This window comes from Stenella coeruleoalba, assembly GCF_951394435.1.
Source record: "Stenella coeruleoalba genome assembly, chromosome: 1".
Classification (NCBI taxonomy): domain Eukaryota; kingdom Metazoa; phylum Chordata; class Mammalia; order Artiodactyla; family Delphinidae; genus Stenella; species Stenella coeruleoalba.
In genome coordinates, this window is record NC_137169.1 from 14,066,543 (window position 1) to 14,087,044 (window position 20,502).

Here is a 20,502-nt window from a genome sequence, read left to right on the forward strand (position 1 = left end):
GGTGCCGTCCTCCAGAAGGCTTCCTGGAGGAGTGGTCCCAAACTGAGTGGGAAAATGACGAGGCTTGATGGAAGCTCACACTTGCTGAGCACGCGCTTGTCCCTGGCACTCTTTCCTGGCCTTAATATACTCACTCATTTACTCATTCCTTCCGTTATTCAACAAATATTTGGGTGTCCACTTTATGCCAAGCACTGGAGATTCAGCAGTGAACAAAAGAGACAAAAACGCCCAGCTGCGTGGAGCTTGCGCTCTAGTGAGGGCCAGGATGATGCGGGGAGGGGGGTGGGGACGGGCAGTAAAATGGAATATTTGGCATATCTGACTGTGCTATGTGCCGCGGAAAAACTGCAAAGCAAGGAACGTGGTTCTTGGGGGGAGGGGATTCCCATCATTATCCATATTTTCAACGTGTGGAATCTACACAGTCCAAGCAAACTGTGTTGGGAGCCTGTGCTTTTTTTTTTTTTCTTTTTTGGTCTCGCCGCTGGGCTTGCAGGATCTTAGTTCCAGGACCAGGATCAAACCGCGCCCGCTGCAGTGGAAGCACAGAGTCTTAACCACTGGACCGCCAGGGAAGTCCCAGCAGTGCTTTTCAGTGCCCTGCTCCAGCCAGCAGCAAACTGCAGGCCAAGAGGGGAATGGGAAGGGTGTTCCGGGCGGAGGGCACAGCCTGTGCGAAGGCCCACGATTGCTGGGGCCGGAGACAACTGCTGGAGTCCAGGGAGAGATGGACAGGTTCTGGGGCAGGGCCAGGGTGGGGTGGCGGGGTGGGTTCGCAGCTAAGCGGGATGCTGAGTCACCCACTTCTGGGGCTGGGCTGACTGCCTGTGAGGCTTGATGGGAGAGCAAAGGGGTTATTGAGGACTCCTGAGGTCTGTGACCTGGGTGCTGGTGCTGGGAAGGGTACCCGAGAGAAGTTTGGGCAGAGAAGGTGAGTGGGAGGGGTCGCTTCCAGGGAGGTGTAACTAGGGGTCTGATTCCCTCCTCTCCATCCACCCACTTCACCAGGCCTTGTGTGCTGTCTGGTCTGGCTCCCGCCGGCCCTACTGAGCTGCACGAACCCCACGCTGGTTACAGCTGAGCAGTTCCTGTGGAGGGGCTGGGAGGGCGCCCGCCACGGCCCGGGGCCCCCAGCTGAGCTGTAAATGACTTTTCCATTTTCCAAGACCTGCGCCCAGGCCTGTTTGGTATTCAGGGACACCCAGCCCACACTCGCTGGCTCTCGGCTCTGCCCGAATTACTTGATTAAAACGCATATCAACTATTATGTGATTCATTTCTCTGCTGCGGCTGTGAGCCGGCCTATGTTAAACTGTAATAAAGGCTGGGCTGGGAGGCTGCGGGGACGGGGGAGCTCAGGAGCGGGGTGGGAGGGCGTCTCTGAGTTGGGGGGGCTGAGATAAGGACCCCAAACCTCAGGGCCAACTGCTGGCTTCCACGGATCTTCGATGACAAGGACTTGGTGTGGAGAAGGCTCAGCTCCCTCCCGCCTCCTGAGGGAGAGGTGGGTAGGTCCAGAAATTGTGACCATCTCATTTCCATGCTTTTCTTTGGCAAAAGGGAGAACAGAGAAAGTTTGGGAGGGTGGGATGGAGAAGAAGCCACCTGGGTTTTCATGATCAGAAATGGAATTCTCCATCACCTGGGAATTATAGCAAAGTTGGCTTTCACTGGGCTGAGAGTCCCAAGTCCTGGGACTTGGGACTTCCCGGCCTCACTGGCCTGAGACTTCACCGACCATCTGTAAAATGGGGCTAATCCTGCCTGCTTGACACTCCATTGGGAGAGATTAGTGTTGGAACTATGAAAGGGCCTGTAAACTGTAGAGTGCATGCACAAGTACAGGCTCGTGACTGCTGCAGTGTGTCAGAGTTTGAAAGGAACTTTCTGAGCATTCTGCCAAGCTCTATTCATTTAAGGAGGCTTCATTAGGCCCCTGCTGTGTGCCAGGCACAGTCTCTGCTGGACTCAAGGATCTCCCTGTCCAGTGGGACCAAGAGACCAGAAACAGGCCAGTTTGATGTCTCTCGATGAGCTCTGAGAGCTCCGAGGATGAGAAGTGAAACCAGCCTGGCCTGGATGGACCCGGGACACCCACCAGCTGGGTTCTGCAGGGTGAACAGGAGTGCACTGATGAAAGGGTGAGGCATTCCGAGCAGAGGAGGCTGGAGTTCAAAGGCAGGGAGGTGTGAGACAGCCCAGCTGGGTCATTTAGGACTCTGAGAGCTGGACAGGGAGTGGTGGGGTGAGTCTGGACATGTGGGCAGGGCCAGTGATGGTGGGGCCTTGCTGGTGTAACTGAGGCCCCCCATGTCAGTGGCTGTGAAATTCAGCACGCTTCAAAGGAGGGGGCAGAGGCTGGGGTAGAGAACAGGAGAGCTGCCCCCCAGCGATTTTCTCTCCACTTCCATCAACCTGGCCTGAGCTGGACTCTGACCTGAGCAGACCTGCTTCCGTCCACCCTAAAGCTTTGACAAGCCAGACAGCTCTTGTCACCCGCTCATCCCTTATTCTATTCTCAGGCTGCTCTCAAATCACGGAGCTGTCTTCCTCGTTTATGCCTGTCCTGGGCCCAGTTCATCTGGAAGTAGTGTTTCCTCCATCAGACTGGGAAATTCCTATCACAGGGGTGAGGCCTCCTCCATCAGATTGGAAGCTTCCTGAACCAGAGACTGTTTTTCCCCCATAAGATCGGGAGGGCCCCAAGGGAGGGGCTGTTTCTTCCTTGCTCTGTAGTGGACTCCTCACATCCCTAAGCAAGACAGGATCTGGGAACCCAGAGAGAGGGTCCCTCATCATATTCCTCTCCTGGGGCTATCCAGACCAGCTCCAGGCTCTGTCCCACCCGCACTGGGGCCTTTCTATCCAGAGCTGCTTCAGAGCAGGAAGGCAGGGGCTGCAGATGGCCAGGAGGCTGCTCCCCCACTGGTCACCCCAAATCCAGCCTCTGTTTAATGGATGTGAGCCCGTGTCCCCCTCCCTATATGTCCCCCACCCTGTGCCAGCTGCCCAGGCTTCACCAAGAGGCAACCAGCTTCCAGTGCACGGAGGACTCAGCCCCAGCCAGCAGGGCCTCTCTGTGGCCAAGTCCACCTAATCCTATTAATTTAATTCAGAGGCTAAAGGGTTCCCAGGGGTGGGGAGGGGGAGAGGCAGCACAGGGGAAACCAAAGTGAAGGTGATGTGGTGGCAACAGGGCTCTTTGTGTCCCTTCTCCCAGTCCAGTGGGACCAAGAGACCCATAAACAGTCAAGTTTGATGTCTCCTGATGAGCTTTGAGAGCTCCAAGGATGAGCAGTGAAACCAGCCTGGCCTGGATGGGCCAGGAAGGCTTCCTGGGGGAGGACACCCACCATCTGGGTTCTGCTGGATGAGTAGGAGTGCGTTGATGCTCCTTTTTTCTGTTATTATCATCATTATCCTCATCAATAATAATAATCCTTCATGTGCCCTTTACATGTTCCAAATTACTCCCATAGTCTTCGTTTCATTCTGTTCTCACAGCAGTCCGGTAAGGCATGCAGGGAAGTATCATTATCCTCATGTGTACCTCCAAGACAGGGGAGGTCCAGGGAGAGGATGCAACTTGTCCAAGGCCACACAGCAAGGGTGGAGACAGAGCTCAGAATCCAGGTGTCAGGCCTCCCAGAGAAGGACTCTTGACTAGACCAGAGCTGCCCCAGAGGGTCCCCGAAACTCCCTCTCAACCTGTCCTTCCGCCCCATCCCTCTCCAGGAATGAGCATGGGCTTACTGGCTATGTGGCCGCTCTCAAGTTACTGAACCTTTCTGAGCTTTGTTTCCCTATTTGTAAAAGAACCAATAGTGCCAGCTTCATAGACCTGCCATGAGGATGGCGTACCAAAGAGTGGCTCCAACCTAGCATGGGGGGGCTCTTCCGCTGGGATGGGCCAGGATGGAGGCGAGAGATCTCTTCCAGGGGCCTGCAGTCACAGACTGTAGTCCAGCTCTCTTGAGATCTCTCTGGATCTCCCAGCTACTGGGACACGGCCCTGCTCTCCCCACTCAGCATCCAGAAGGTTGTTATGGCAACCGCCATCATCCTAGTGGATCATTCCAGATCTTTTCAATCAACAGAGACTTGTGGGCCCTGCTCTGCCTTTTTTAGTCTGGGTTTCCATCTGGGTGTCTCTCTGGGCTCGAGGAGATCCCAGATCAGTGCTCAGTAAGGGGCAGGAGGGACAGGGAGATGAGGAAGAAATAAACACAGAATTCCATGAGGCACCTAGAAAGCCAGAAGTACTTTAGATGGCAAGAGCATCCAATGCACCTGGGGCCTGACTGGGCACGGAGGCTGGGCAAGGTCTAGTAACAGAAGCACCTTGAACTTATCTCCAGTCGGTCATTTGCTAACTGCACTCATGATTTTGGTTACAGTCCTACAGCCTATTCTGTTATTTCCTTAATATTTTACTTGGTGCAAAAGTATCTTTAAAAACTGAATTCAAGGGCTTCCCTGGTGGCGCAGTGGTTGAGAGTCCGCCTGCCGATGCAGGGGACGCGGGTTCGTGCCCCGGTCCGGGAGGATCCTACATGCCGTGGAGCGGCTGGGCCCATGAGCCATGGCCGCTGAGCCTGTGCGTCCGGAGCCTGTGCTCCGCAAAGGGAGAGGCCACAACAGTGAGAGGCCCGCGTACCGTAAAAAAAAAAACAAAAAACACTGAATTCAAGGAAACAAATTCTCTTGTAAATGAAATATGCCTGTCACGTCTTATAAACAGATGGGAACCATAAAAACAAATATCCTAAAAACAAACAATGTCGTTTAATTCTACCTGGAGACTAGTGCACGCAGAAAGATCTTGAGGCCTGTCCTCTCCTTGCTAAAAAGAGAGACCAGCGGCGCTAAAGACACGCTGTCCTGTGGGGTAGCCACCAGCCCCGTGCGGCTAAGTAAATTTGAAGGAAAATGAAATAAAATGAAAAACTCGGATCTTCAGTTGCACTGGACACATTTCAAGTGCTCGGTACTACATGTGGCTGACGCTACCGTATTGAACTGCACAGACCTAGAACATTTCCATCATCACAGAAAGTTCTATTGGACGGCACTGCTCTAAACTGAAGTGAGACTTAATCAGGCTGGGGGTTCTCCCAGGACAGGGCTGTGCCTTCTGCGTCAGGCTGGGGCTCTCCATCTCCTCCCCGATCTGACCTCACAGCTCTGAGTACGATCTCTGCCCATAGGTTTTGCCCCCAACAGCCCATCTCAGCTCCTGTCCGAGCCCAAGGGTCCCCACTGGAGGACAGAGCCCGGTGTCCCATTCCCCATCTACAGGCTGGCCTCCCTTGCTGCCTGCCAATCTCAGCTCTCTCCTTCTGAGGCCCCAAGGGCTCTCTCCTTGTCAACGTCAGAAAATCGAAGTTATGCAGTGAGTTTCAGGAAGTGAATCCTTGGGATTACTTGTATTTGCCTCTGAGCCCCAGACGTGCTGGGGAAAGCACCCCAGCATGCCAGCTGTGACCGTTCCGGCCTCCTCTTAGTGACAGGGAGCTGGGAAAGGGCAGGGGGGTGGCTGGATCCGACCCCAGGTGTCTGCCTTTAGGGGTGAGGCAGGCAGCCATGAAGGCAGGTCTCCTTGCCATTGGTTCCCTTGTTGTGTGGCGTCACAATCAGCAGCCAATGAAAAGCAGGGATGACCTCCCGATGGCCGTGTTAGCAGGATGGGGGAAAGGGGGTCTGGGGCAGAGGAGCATCGCCTCTGGGGGATGCAGCCCCATGATGGCATCACGCATCTTGCCCTTTGACACGCCAGGACTTTGCACATGCTCTTCCCCCCACCTGGAATGCCTTTCCCTTCACCTCCACTTGACATCTAAGAGGTTGCATTAGGTGTTGTGTTTTTTTCAGGGATGGGGGACAGTTGTCCCTTGTGGGAGGAGCCTAGACCTATCTGTATAACCAACATTTGAAGCCACTGGGTAAGAACAGGATGGGGGACAGGAGAGCAGGGTCTGAGTGTGGGTGTGGACACTTGCTGAGGGACTTTGGGTGTGTGATGTTACTTCTCTGTGACTCAGTTTCTCCCATCTGTAGTGTGAGCACATGATCTCTGAGGCTCTTCCAGCTTGACTCAGGTGAGCTTCCAGAACACAGCTTACGTAGCCTGCACGTGACACATAGCGGGTGCTCTGTCAATGCTCTGGGAAATGAATGAATGACAAAACCTAGATGTACTCCACAAATATCAAAGATGGAGATGGAAAGGGAGGGGAGAGAGAAATGAAACAAGAAAAGGGAGAAAGCAGGAGTGGGGAGGAGGAAGACCATCTCTGCCGCTTTCTCTTCTCCCTTCCCTGGTTTCCTCTTCTCACCAGCCCCCTCCTCCATGCTCCTGAGGGTGCAGTTTCAGAGCCCTGGCTAGGGGGCTCCTTGCTAGCATTCCTTCTGCTGGATCAGGGATGGGCACGAGGCCCAAGCTTGATGGGGGTGGAGAGTCAGTTCAGCCCCCAGGGTGTCTTCAGCCCTGACGGCCGAGGAGCTTGATCAAGCCCTTCTTGCAGCCTCCATCACCTGGACCTGGGACAGAGGTAAATTCCTGTCCTGACAGCCCATCCAGGGCCCGACTCCTGGGCTCTCTCTGCACAGAAGCAAAGGCCTTCACCTACCCCTAGGCTTCAGGGTGGAAATTAATGGGGATGATGTGGTGGGAGCCATGGCTATGGTCAAGGTCATCAGGTGAGGTCTCCTCCAGCCTGTAAGATCACTCAGTGATCCTGGAACATCCCAGGAAGGGCCTGGGTGTGGAAGTCACGTAGTCCAAACGCTTCATACTGTAAATGGGGAAACTGAGACCCAAGGAGGGAAGGTAGCCTTCCTAGGGTCACAGTTCAGGGCATCTGGGGGAGAACCAAGCCTGGAATCTAGGCTTCCTGACTGCCAGCCCTGGGCACAAGCATTTGCTCCCTTCCTCCAACCTTTCCTTTCTTCCTGCTTCTTCCTTTCGTTAGTTTTTGCAATATTTTCCAAAAATGCAATAGTGTCATTGTTTAAATGATCATCATTTAAGAAATACTAAACTATAAATAAGTTTTAAAAAGAAAACAAAAATTCTGTCACCCTGAAGGTTAACATTTGTTGGTCTTTTGAGTGTAGTGTTCTATGATGTATCATGCACGCTTTTTCCAAAAGTGGGATTGATCTCCACACACTGGTTGTACCTTGCCTTCTTCTTTTTTTTTTGCTGTATGCGGGCCTCTCACTGTTGTGGCCTCTCCCGTTGCGGAGCACAGGTTCCGGATTCGCAGGCTCAGCGGCCATGGCTCACGGGCCCAGCCGCTCCACGGCATGTGGGATCTTCCCGGACCGGGGCACGAACCCGTGTTCCCTGCATCGGCAGGCGGACTCTCAACCACTGCGCCACCAGGGATACCCCCTTGCCTTCTTCTTAAAGTCAGGTTTATTGAGGTGCAGTGAATATTCAGTAAAATTCTCCCCCTTTTGGAGAATATAGTTCTAGGAATTTTGACAAGTGTGTTTCCTCATGAAACCATCCCCTGAGTGCCATGTCATGGACATCCTTCCGTGTCAGTAGAAATAACCTAAATGCCCAACTACAGGGGTTATTTTTTTAAAGGAATGGCTGGGCCATAAGGTATTTAACCAATCCCCTAAGGTTGGGCAGAGAGGTTGCTTCCCAGCCTTCACGCTGATAAATAGTGCCGGGGGGAACATCCTTCCTGTGCTCAGGAGGGATCTGAGGCTCAGTGCCGTGGTGGCCTGCAGGTATGCACAAAGCACCCGTCCATCTCACCGGGCCCCCACCCTCTTCCTCCCTCTCACCTGGCTGTAGGCAACCGTCTGGATGAGGGCTCGGACGTGGAGTCAGAACCCGACCTCCCTCTGAAACGTAAGCAGCGCCGCAGTCGGACCACGTTCACAGCCGAGCAGCTGGAGGAGCTGGAGAAGGCCTTCGAGAGGACTCACTACCCGGACATCTACACCCGGGAGGAGCTGGCGCAGAGGACCAAGCTGACGGAGGCACGCGTGCAGGTGAGGGGGCGCCTGGGGCTTTGTGCTGTGGGCATCATCCGGAGACCAGGATTGGGAAGGTGGGAGTGGCCAGGGTCAGAGGGTTTAGTGGGCACTCCCCAGGGTGGGGATGGAGGTTCTGCAGCAAGTGATCCAGGAACCGTGTAGGCAAGTATTGCCCTGGCACTTGGTACAGAGTAAATGGGCAGCGAATGTTGACTGATTAACTAATCCCTAGGCAGTCCCAGGGAAGCCAGGAGCGGCAGTGAGGACTTGGATCGTGGGGGGGCGGGGAAGGGGGGAAGGAGGGATGGAGGAGAGACAGAAAGGGAGAGGAGAAAAGGGTGAGGGAGGGAGGAAGGAAGGACATTGGTTCAGCCACAAGAGAGGGAGCTCGGGGAGTAGAAAAGTCTCCAAATCTCTGAGGAGGGGAGGAAGTAATCAGGACACACATTCCAGAAGAGACGTAGCTTCCTAAGATGGGTAATGAGTTTCCTGTTATGAGAAGCATGCAAGCCGACTGGGAGCATGTTCCTGGTGAGTTAGAAGCATGCGGGGGAGGGTGGGCAGGCCTAGAACACGCCCTCTACACCCTCAAAGTGCGTGCCTCCTAATCAGTGGGCCTGGGGGAAGGGAGGGCATGGAAAGAGCAGAGTCTGTCTGGGGTTCAAGGCCTGCAGTGGGGTGGGGGGACTTGCCTCCGCTCCCCAAGCTGTGCTCTCGGATTCCACGAGGTCTACAGTTCTCTAAGTCAGAGTCTCTAGGGGCCCGGCTGGGACGGGCTCAGGCTGGGTGGGTCGGGGAGGGTGCAGAGGAGGAAGAGAGGGGTCTGATGAACAGCTCCTGTGGGGGCCCATTCTTGGCCTGGCTTCTCTGTGAATGGGGGAGGCGGGTCTACAGAAGTCCCGCCCCCAACTGTTCACTGGGGGCGCTTCTATCTTATCCAAGGGGGACCAGCCTTGGTTGGGCACCTACCTTATGCCAGCGGCAGTGCTGGGGGCTACTCCCACGTGACCTGGTGGAAGCGCAGACCGCCTTCTCAGGTCGGGATGGCCACTCCCCAAGCCGCAGGCACAGAAGCTGAGGCTCAGAGCAGCGACATGGGGGGGATACAGAGCCCAGCAGAGGCTGAACTGGGCCTGGAACTCGAGCCTGATGGATGCCAAGGCCAGGTTCTAGCCATTCAGAAGGAAGAAATGGACTCAGAGCCTGGGATTTGCAAAGCAATAAAGTTCTAGAAGCAAAGTGGCATTTAAGCAATCCGGGGACCCGCGTACCTCCCTCTGCCCTCCCCACCCCCATCCTGGAGTGGGGGACCCTTGGCTGCCCCTGAGGGAGATCCTGAGGGGAAGGGGGCAGGCGGCAGCAGCCAGCTCATCTCATTCCTTCCCCTCCTCTCCGGGGTGATACCCGAGCCTGCCCCCCAGCCCCCAGCCTCCCTCCCCCGCCTCTGATCCCCCTGCAGCTGTTCTGGGCACATTCCTGGGTGCTTTCTCATTCCCATGTCTGGTGGCCATGGCTGCTTCCCACCACCTGGAAGCCTGGCCGCTCCTTGTAAAACTTCTTGGCTGTCAGGGCAGTGCTTTTATTGGCCCAGGGGACTCAGAAACAGGTGTCACTCAAGGTCCAAGGATGGAGGGGGGCCTGGGAACAGGGGGGGCAGCCAGAGCTCAGGCAGACTCACGGTGAGGGGACCAAGGCTGCCGTCCTCCACCTCCCCCCTCAGGCTCTGAGCTCCCCCGGGGCGGGGCGGGGTCTCCCCCCTCAGGCTCTGAGCTCCCCAGGGTGGGGCGGGGTCTCCCCACAACCCTTAGCCTGAGAACTTGGCCTGATCCCAGCCGAGGAGGGATCAATACATGTTGAGTTTTTAAAAAATAAATAAAGGCGGACCCCAAAATCAAGACAGGAATAACAGAATATTTGTCCCAGAGAAGAGAAGGCTCGGAGGACACAGCTGCTCTGAGAGGCCCCTCGGAGCGGTGGGGAGACCAGGGCCGATAGGACCATGTCCTAAATCCCATAGAAAGGTCTGCAGGGACAAAAACACAAGATTGGGAGCCACAGGCCGGGTTCCCATCGGTTTCTGCCTCTGATCAGCTGTGTCACCTTCAACAGGTCAGCTTCCTTTCCTGAGACTCCGTCTCCCACCTATAAATAAAGGGATCAAGCTAAATGAGCACTAAGCCTCCTTAAAGCTCTAGGATCCTAACTTATTGACTATCAGGGCTGTCTTGTGAGGTGATGAGATCCCTGTAACCGGAAATGTTCGAGGAAAAGTGCAATGTCCAGTGGATCGGAGACCCTGGTGAGAGGGTTCCCGCTGTGGACAAGGGAGCAGGGACCTGAAACCCTCTGAGCACTGCTTTGATTTTGGGGCTGATTACTTTTAAGGTCTTGGCGTCTGACTCTAAGAACCTATGATTCGGGGATTTTGCAGTCCTATGCCATCACGTTTCAGTGGTGCCGGGAGACGGGATACTGGAGTGGTTCAGAGTGGTCTCGGGGCCAGACGCCCATGTGTGAATTCTAGCTCCATCACTTACTCCCTCGGTCCTCAGGTCCCTCCTCTGCAAAATGGAGACGACAAAAACAGGGTCCACTTTGTTCTGAGGATTAAATGATTGCATGTAAACACACAGACACAGAGTCAGGAAGTGCTTGGCACGCAGAAGTGCCCTGAGTAGGGGCCATTAGTATTAAACTCCACCTCTTCTTAGTGGTTCCAATTCTGGCCACCCTTGACACTCCAGGGTCATTCATCTGGCAGTCATGTTGGGTACCTACTATGTGCCAGACACGGTTCTAAGCACAGGGGATTCAGCAGACAAGAAATCCCTGCTGTCATGGGGCTGATGTCCAAGGAAGCAAGGAAGCAGGTAAATATATGTCAGGCGGGGTTCTATCAGTCAAGTACGTCACCCCCTCTGCCTCCCTTCCAGCCCTGCTCCCCAGCAGAGGGTCGGGAGCCTCCTTGTGGAGCCCCGCAGGGCATTATATGGTGTTATATGGTACCCCCGATGGCTGGTGGAGACGCCCCATCTCAGCCCCCAGAAAGCCCAACCACCATGAAGGGTAGGAAAGGGGCGTGAGGCAGGAGGACGCATGCCTAGGGACCAATGACTCCTTCCCCTGGAAGAATCTTCATTTCTAAACACCTGGGGTCCCGAAGCCAACCTCTGCATACGTCTTCCTTGCAGGTGAACAAATCTGTTTCGTCCTGAGCTCCAAGATCCCTGAGCCTGTGTGTTTCTTCTAGAAACAGAGGCTGCAGGTCTGATAGGTCCCGAGGCCACCCCAGGTGTCTCCCACAACTGCCTATGAAACCATCTCACCCTTCAGATGACCGGCACCAAGAGACCAGGGCTGTGAGCAACTCTTTACATATGGCCCCAAATCAGAACCCTGCTATTTGCCTGGGGGTGGGCTGGGCACATTCTGAACAGAATTGCATTTTGGAGGCACTAGAGGGACTGGCTAAGTAATAACTTACGCCACATCTTTTCATTACACTAGATGACATTTATGATGCATTTCTATGCGCCAGGCACGACGCTCGGCACCTTACATACATAATCTTCATCATTCTCACTGTAACCCTAGGAGGTAGGGACGATTCGTCTCTCCACTTCGTAGGTGAGAAACCTGAGATTTCTCTAAGAGAAGCAACTTCCTAAAGACACACGTAATAAGTGACTGTCCTGGGACCCGAGCCCAAGTCTGTCCGTCGTGTCCTTTTCCTCGGTGCTACATTGAAAGAAGGGCCAGGTGAAATGTTCAACTCGGTAAACTGATGCTTCCTACAGTGTCCTGCTACCAGGGCTAGGTGTTGAGGGAAGGACCAAAAGTAAGTAATAAAATCCAGCCTCTACTTTTAAAGAACTCAACCCTGAGCAGGGATTCTGGGTGGGACACTGGGGCCACCACTGTCCCTCCTGGAGCCTCCATTTCCCCATACGTAAATAGGAAGCTTGAAGTACATACTGGCTAAGAGCCTTTCCAGCTCAGCCATCGGAGGCTTTCCAGCAGAATAAGAGTTGTAGATGCTGTTCTAAGTAAACACTTTGCCTGTGTTAACTCCTTTGAGGTCCAGAACCACCAAGAAGGTAGGTGGTTCTTAGCAACAAAGAAAATGAGGCCCAGAGGAATAATGGAATTTGCCCATCTTAGCTAGGAGTCAGAGGCAGGATTCAAAGCCAGGCAGTTGGGCTCCAGAGTCCCTGCTCTTAACCATCATGTCACACTTTGTGAGGACGGAGGTGCCTGCTGTGGTGGAGGCAGCCCTGGGGAGACAGGACAGTGAGGAAGAAGCGAGGAGAGGAAAAAAAAAAGCAAAAGACGTGTCCTCTCCTCCAGGAAGTCCTCCTGGATGCTGAGAGGAGTTGGAAACCCCTCCTTAGACCTCCTTATAGCACCTTGCTTGCCACCTCATCTGAGCTGACTGCACCAGAGAGCAGCTGTCCTTTGACTTATCTGTCGTGTGCCCAGGCCAAGGGCAGCTTGAGGGCTGGGACTGTGTCCTGCTCACCTTCTATCCTTACTGTCCTGCTTGACACAGAGTGGAGTCCCAGGAACAGTTTGAGATGGGAAGGAAGGAAGTAAGGAGGGCGGGAAGGAGGAGGAAAAGGAAGGGAAAGGAAGGGGAAGGGCGAGAACGCTTCCAACTTGGTTGAGTCCTCTTTGTTTGAGGAACAGATGACCCATGCCGAAGAAACAGCTGCATGCAGTGAAACTAGAGCACGGCGTCCCAAACTTAAGTCTTTCTCTGACCATCTTCAGGACTTTGGCCACGTTTGCGTATTATCTGTATTGTCATTTACTTTTTAAAATAAAATTAGTGTTTTTTTTGTTTTTTTTTTTTGCGGTCTGCGGGCCTCTCACTGCTGTGGCCTCTCCCGTTGCGGAGCACAGGCTCCAGACGCGCAGGCTCAGCGGCCATGGCTCACGGGCCCAGATGCTCCGCGGCATGTGGGATCTTCCCGGACTGGGGCACGAACCCGTGTCCCCTGCATCGGCAGGCGGACTCTCAACCGCTGCACCACCAGGGAAGCCCCAAATCAGTGTATTTTAAAATAAACATGCATATCACTCTCATAAAAAGGAAGGCAACTGGAAACACTCACACAAGGGAAAACAAGACAGCATGGGAAAGTCCTGCCGGAATACATCACCTGCCAGGGCGTCCTCCCTGTGCTTTAAACAGGGAGACTGGCGAGTGTTAGGAAGGATGCTGAGTGCCAAGCTGAGACTGTCTCTTCCACACGCCCCAGGCCCAGAAGAGATGGGAGTGGTTCAGGGTTATTTATCATCTGTGTTACTCACCTTTGGGGATGTCTCTCCACCTCGGAGTGTAGGAGCCCCACCCTTTGGGAAATGCTGATTTAAAACAAAGCCGTTCCCCACACCCTCCGTCTGAAGCAGGGAGCAGGTAACACTGCCTCAGTCGGACTGGCAGACATCTATCCCGCTCAGGACGCCCGTGGGGAAGCCCTCGCTGCCTTGGGGAGGTGGGGAAAAGCCAGGACCTTCATTTTATTTGGGAGCCAGTTTTTGGTCTTGATTTCGCTGCCACATCTCCTTTTTCTGTGAATCCTTAACGGAAGGAACAGCTGCCCTGTTCATCCAGCTTGGTAAGCTGAACACCGTTTCTCCCCTCGGAGAAAGGACAGCCGATACCAGGGGCCATAAACACCCCTCCGTCCCTGCTGAGACCGCCCTCAGGTCAGCAGACATCGTCCAGAGGTTTGGGTGTCTTAAGTGATCCATGCCAGGGGATCCGTGTCTTCACCCACCAGTGGGGGGACTCCCTACTGAGCCTTGTGGGCAAACACCAGCAAAGGCACACCAGAGCCATCTCTGCCTTCCACTGTTCATTTGTTTGTTCGTTCATTCATTCATTGATTCATTCATTCAACAAGTATTCCTATAGAGCTGTGAGCCATGGGCCAGGAATTCTTGGCTTCTGCCTGTGAGGCTTAGGGCCTGAAGGGGAAACAAAGAAACAGATAAAGACAATAATTGTTCGTATGAGGCAGCTCACAGCTGGAGGCCTCCTGATAGAAGGGGATGGGGACCTGCCTGGACTTACTTTTGAGGCAGGGATTCCTCATTGGAGCAGGGGGGAGGCATTTCTGCTGAGCCCCGCAGGCCGAGGAGCCAGCCCTGGAAGAGCGTTTAGGTTGGAAGGAACATCGTGTGCAAAGTCCAGAGGTGGAGAAGCATTCTCTCACAGCAGCCCCGTTTTTCACACTCATTCTTGTATTAATATTTCTCTGGTTTGTCCCAGGGAATTTGCTGCAAATCCAGACACGAAGGTTCTAGGAAGTCAGACTGATTGAAGTTTGAACCTCACATCTATTACAGACTAGTGGTGTGGCCTTGGTCAAGTGATTTGACCTCTTTGAGCCTCAGTTTCCCCTTCTGTAAATGGGACTAGAAGGCCTCACCGGTCTGTGTATGGACAGACGTACGAAGAGCTAGCGCAGGTCTTGGAGGAAAGGGAGACCCAAAGGTGTTAGATTGGGCTTCCCTGGTGGCGCAGTGGTTGAGAGTCCGCCTGCCGATGCAGGGGACACGGGTTCGTGCCCCGGTCCGGGAGGATCCCACATGCCGCGGAGCGGCTGGGCCCGTGAGCCATGGCCGCTGAGCCTGCGCGTCCGGAGCCTGTGCTCCGCAACGGGAGAGGCCACAACAGTGAGAGGCCCACGGATCGCAAAAAAAAAAAAAAAAAAGATGTTAGGTTATCTTCCCACTGGTGCTTAATCAATCCCTGTGTCTGTGGAAGGTGGGCTTTCCTAATCAAGGGGGCCCATGCAGCGAAAGCCAAGCAGGGTCTCAGGCTCCTGACAAAGAACTAGACTTTCACATCTGAGTGTGGCAGGTGGGTCTCAATTCAGGTGGGTTCTGGATATGCGGCCTCCTCCTTGGGGGCTTCCTGGAGGAGGTGAGGAGTGAGCATGTGTATGAACAAGGGTGGTCACACATCTTTGAGGGCGGGAGCAGCTGCAGGGAAAGAGCACTGGACTGAGAGTCACTCAGACCCGGCTGTGCCTCGCCGACCCACCCTGTCACGTGGAAAGTCCCCCACTCTCTCTGGGTCTCAGTTTGCTCATCTGTAAAATGGGGATCATGATAATGACCTCCTCATTGGGCGGTCGGGAGGACAGAATGGGATTGTACCTATGAAATCACTTTGCAAACTGTTCCGAGTTGCAGGGAGGTGAGGATCTCCTCCCACGGAAGAGGATGCTGGCTGGATGGAGGGTATAGCCGTGCCTCAGCTCCCTGCCAGGAGCCAAGCTGAGGGCTGTCCATGCTCCGCTCTCCATCCCCCAGGTCTGGTTCAGTAACCGCCGTGCCCGCTGGCGTAAACAGGCAGGAGCCAACCAGCTGGCAGCATTCAACCACCTTCTGCCAGGCGGCTTCCCGCCCACCGGCATGCCCACGCTGCCCCCCTACCAGCTGCCAGACTCCACCTACCCCACCACCACCATCTCCCAAGGTGAGTGCGCAGCCCCATCCAGGCATCTCAGCCACACCTTTTCATTCCCCTCCACCCCCACCCACTCCTTCCTTCCTTAACAAAGAAAGAGTAAGAGGGTGTTTGGTTTCTCTTTAATGGCTGCCTGGCTGCTTTCATGGGGACAGACTATTAAGACAGAAGAGATGGGGTCCTGCCCTTGAACTACTAGGCTCTGCACCCAGGTGAAGATAAACAAGGTCGCCTCCATGCACCTGTTTAGAACAGAGCTTCTCCAACTGTAAAGTCACATGCGTCTTCTGGGTCTTATTAAAATGCAGAAGAGATGATGGTGGGCAGAGAAGAGTAACTCCCCTCCCTCCCTGGCTCCTGGCCCCCAGTCTGCCCTCCCCTTCCCACCCTCCGCCCCCAGCACACATTAAGAATCCTGCTACTTGACTTCGGCCTCATGGAGCCCCGTGGCCTCCTCTTAAAGGACTGGCAGGCTAGAGTTCTAGAAGCTGAGGAGAGGCCTCCCTGTGATTTTTGATGAGAAATTGAACTACGTGCCAACCACTGAGAACAAGGCCAGCACGTAGTGGGTGCCTAGAGGTTGTCTGGAATGTTGACTGGTGGTCAGTCAAGACTTGCCAGTCCGTAGTGTCCTGCCCGGAAGCCAGTCGTCCCATCCCAAGTAGCAAGAGAAGGTGGTCCCCTCCCCGCTCCATCTGATGGAAGGAGGCTGGGAGAAGGAGGAGGCTCAGGTCTTGCCTTCCAAACAGGAAGTACTTGCCCTCCCTCGCCCTCTGGGGTGAGGCCACTTGCTCAGGCCCTCTCCTGGGTCTCTCCACAGATGGGGGCAGCACTGTGCACCGGCCCCAGCCCCTCCCGCCGTCCACCATGCACCAGGGGGGCCTGGCTGCGGCCGCTGCAGCCGCAGACACCAGCTCTGCTTACGGAGCTCGCCACAGCTTCACCAGCTACTCCGAGAGCTTCATGAACCCGGCAGCACCCTCCAACCACATGAACCCTGTCAGCAATGGCCTGTCTCCTCAGGTAGGTGTCCCCACACCCCGCCCAAGGTCCCATCACCAGATGATCGCCAGTCCAGCCAGCGAGGGCTCTGGGGGACACGGGCTGACTCTCCCTTGGGGAAGAATGGCTGTTGGACACCTTGAGAGAGTTTAAGTGGGAGGCGGGGATGCTCCTTCCACCTGCACTTGTCACTATTCTGTGACCCTTCACCCTGGGTTTATCTTCTTCAGCCACAGACCTGGGTGACCCAGCGGGCAGATGCAGAGAAAAGGTTTCCATCACAGGTTTCCATATTTCTCACCACCCAGAGCTTATTAAACTGGCCCATCACCCCCCTCATGGCTGTTCAGTCCATAAAAGTCAGGCATTTTCGGCGCGTTGATGGAAGCCTTGCACCATTTCCTATGGGATGCTGACTGGTTGGGGCTTTGTTCTAGAATCGGGAGTCTTTCCTGGATTCCATCCTGGGCTCCGTCTCCCACTTTGGTCACTAGGCGTGACCAATGAGTGAAAGAAAGGACCATGTACTACTGGTGGAGAGAACTGTGGCAATGGGTGGGGAGGGGAGGGATGGTTCTAGCCTGGGAACTCTACTCTCATTGGGTCTTGGAACTCTGTTTACTCACATGTGGTTGGTTGCTGGTTAAGTCACTCATCGCCTGACGGTGCTATTGGAAGCGGTGGGACCATCTTTAGATGAAGCCAGAAAGACAAGGCTGAGGCTGATGTGGTTATTGGAGGGTTTGGGGAACAGGACTCAGTGATGCTCGAAATCCTAAATTGGAAGAACTGCTGAGCTCATTTTTGTCGCTATAACAGACTCTCAAATATCTGTGGGGGAAAGAATTGAATCCAAGTCTCATTTTACCTTGCCTCCCATTTTCTGAGACACCTCTGTCATGTCTGTGGTGAGAACACATGGGGTGCAAACTTATCTGAACAGCTGTAACGTGGTAGAAAAGGTGAGGCTTGGAGGGGGTTTAAATCCCAGCTCCTCTGCTCAGGGTGTTAGGCTAGTAAGCATCTTTGAGCCTTAGTTTATCTCCCATTAAACAAAAGAGTAATTAAACAGAGAGCTGCTAACCTCCTAAGAGGGGTGTTCTCTGCATTCAATGTGCTAACAGGTCAAAGCACTTAGCACAGAGCCTGGCACAGAATAGGGGCCAAATAAACATTAGTTCTCTCACCCCTGCCCCGCACCCACCCCCACCACCCTGGCCATTCCAGGACAATATAGTTGGTATGAGAAATGTGTTACCTAAAGAAAAGGACCAAAGAGAAGGTCAGCTACATCCCCCCAGGCCACTTCCACCCAGCTACCTGTTTTTGTAAGTAAAGTTTTATTGGAACACAGCCATGTCCGTTCATTACGTATTTATTTATGGCTGCCTTTGTGCTGCAACAGCAGAGTTGAATAGTTTCAAAAGAGATCACATGGCCCGTAAAGCCTAAAACTGGCCCTTATAGAAAAAACTGGCTACCATTGGTCTAAAATATTCCCCCAAATGTTCGATTTCTGCATGTTTGGGGGGTCATTCCTATTTGCCTCAATTAACGTGTGTCGTTGAGGACTAACTGTATTTCAGTTCCATCATTTACTTATGGGTAAGATCCCTTTCCCTCTCTACACCCCAGTTTTCTCATCTGTGAAATGGGGTGATGTTAGCCCCTACCTCATAGGGTTGCTGAGGACTGAATGAGATGACCTAGGTAAAGCACTTAGGCCAGGTCCAGTGCAGAGCTGAATGCCCGGTGAACCCACGCAGCTGAAGGGAGAGCTCCCAGGGGTGAAGCAGCAGGTCCTCGTGGGCCCCACATTGGGAGGGTGATGCAGCCTGTAGACCAGAATGTTTTTCCAGTAGAACCTAATTGGCCTCTTTGGGGTTCAAGGCCACCAGCGCCATCTCATTAGTGCCGAGGACTAACTGGCCAAGCTAACCTTCCAGAGCCAGGTTTAGGCATGACAGGATCCAGAGCGGGCTGGGTAAGGATGGCTGCAGAGACCCACAGTGTCCACACTCGAGAATGTGGTCCAGGCCTGGCCTTATGGTACAAAACATATTGGAGGAAATCTGAAGAGGGGTGTTGAGATCAAGTGGGCCTCCAGCTCACTTTACAGGTGGAGGGCTAGGACACGGCGGCTGGGCCTGAGAGTCCGGGGCACCTGGCTCCCTGACCACGGCTCTTCCCATCTCCACGTGGGCTGAGGTTCGTCCCCAGAGCAGCACTTCTGTCACAAGACAGAGGAGAAACTAGCAAATTAAGGGGCCCCTGGCTTCCGGAGCCTATGGTTCAGCAATGGTATTAAAGAGAAGATGTTCCACGCACTGTCTGAGCCCAGAATTGAACCTCAGGGAGGGAAGCAGAAGAACGGAGAGAGCCTGACCCACTAAGGTGAGCAGCCAGACCAAAGCCGACCTTTTCCCCACTTGAGCTGGACCCTCACCCCTCCTCTGAGAGACCCTCAAGGCTTCCGCCCCGTTCCTCAGGGCAGAGGGGCTGTGCGGGGCGTGACGGATTGCGTGAACTTTGGATACCCATCGGGAGGTTCCCACCAAAGGTGTGAAGACAGATGGAGGGTCTGCCAGGGGCCGAGGGGACCAGGAGGTGAACAGCTGCTAGAGGGCAGGGAGGGGGCTGCGTGCGGGGCGGACGTGAGGGCAGGGTCAGGCTGTGTGTGCTTCTGCGTGTGTGAACCTCCGGGTTAGGCTACAAACACTTCCTGAAGGAAGGGGGCAGCGAGGGGGTGTTTAGGGTCTCATACAGAAATCCCTGGCATTTCCCTGTACTCCTTCCCCCATCTGACAGGCCAGCTACACATGGTCAGCAATCTCTGTGGTCTTGGGGATCTCCACCAAGAGAGGTTCATTACCATGTCTGTCTTCCCAGCAGGAGGGGTTTCTCCATAGCTCACCTGGGCAACAGGGGGAGGATGGGCCCCACTTGGGCTGCGGGGCCAGCATACCCCTCCCTCATCCAGGATCGCAGGTCCACGGTTGCCCAGATAGCCTCGGCCCTTGTTCTTAGAGAAGCCCAAGGGGATGCGGTCGGGGACCCAGCTGGGGCTCTGCTGAGCACCTGCTTGTCTCACCAACCGGCTTGCCGCTGCCTGGAGAGGACCTGCCTCCTCCCTGTGGGTTGCCCCGGGTCCTGGCCTCAGACCCAGCCTGGGAAGTGGGTGCTTCCAAGCCTCAGAGCCTCCACGGAGAGTCTGCCCAGCAGAATCTCACAGAAAAGCCATTTACTCATCTAAGCTCTGGGCCTGTCCTCTGGCTCTAACATAACACACAGCTATGGAGTGCCGGCTATGGGCCAGGCACTGTTCTCGGCACTTGGGATAAATCAGTGAACACAGGGATGAAGGGCCCTGCTCTAGTGGAGCTGGCAGTGAACAGGACAGACAGACAATAAACATAATAAAACAGCAAGGCATGCAGCATGTTTAATAACAACGGGGATGAGGACAGCTAAGCTTTCTGAGCCGCTGTGATGTTCTGACCCTGTTCTCAGTGCTTCCTATAGACTAATCTACCTGAGCGTCAAACCCTGGGTTCACCCGTCGTTTCCAGAACCCGAGATTGTACCCACTCGCACTGCCCTCCTGCCTCTCAGAAACGCCCACACATGCTCTCTTTTTGAGAGACTGGCTGGCGGCGAGGAGAAATCATCTCGGAAGCCAGTCCCTCCTTCTCAGTGGAAGGGAAAGCTCCTTCAGCCCATGTCATGGATGAGAACACTGAGGCCTGACTCAGGTTAGGGGCCAGCAGGCAGAGCTGAGTCATATGAGAGGCTTAGATGACCTTGAGGCTTGGTTCGCTCGGGGCCTAGGCCCTCACCCACCCCCAGAACCCAGCCTGGTAGGATTAGGGACTCAGCACGTGGATGGCCCTGGCTTTGCTTGGAAACAACTCTTAGAAACAAGCTCAGGACAGCTTAGGACAAAAGGACCCTTTTGTGACATCACTTCGAGGGATCTGATTCCTGCAGGTGGATCAGTTCATACCAGCCCACGTGTA

General features: G+C 54.4%; 1 protein-coding gene across 3 annotated transcripts in view; it reads left to right on the forward strand.

Annotated features, from left to right (window-relative positions):
* PAX7 (paired box 7) overlaps positions 1-20,502 on the forward strand; it is a 99,590-nt gene that overhangs the window by 45,869 nt on the left and 33,219 nt on the right. For all 3 annotated transcript variants that reach the window (XM_079914491.1, XM_079914492.1, XM_079914493.1), the window contains exons 5-7: positions 7,817-8,016; positions 15,328-15,493; positions 16,305-16,507. In XM_079914491.1, the coding sequence (XP_079770617.1) occupies positions 7,817-8,016; positions 15,328-15,493; positions 16,305-16,507 (569 nt within the window). The remainder of the gene's footprint in view (positions 1-7,816; positions 8,017-15,327; positions 15,494-16,304; positions 16,508-20,502) is intronic.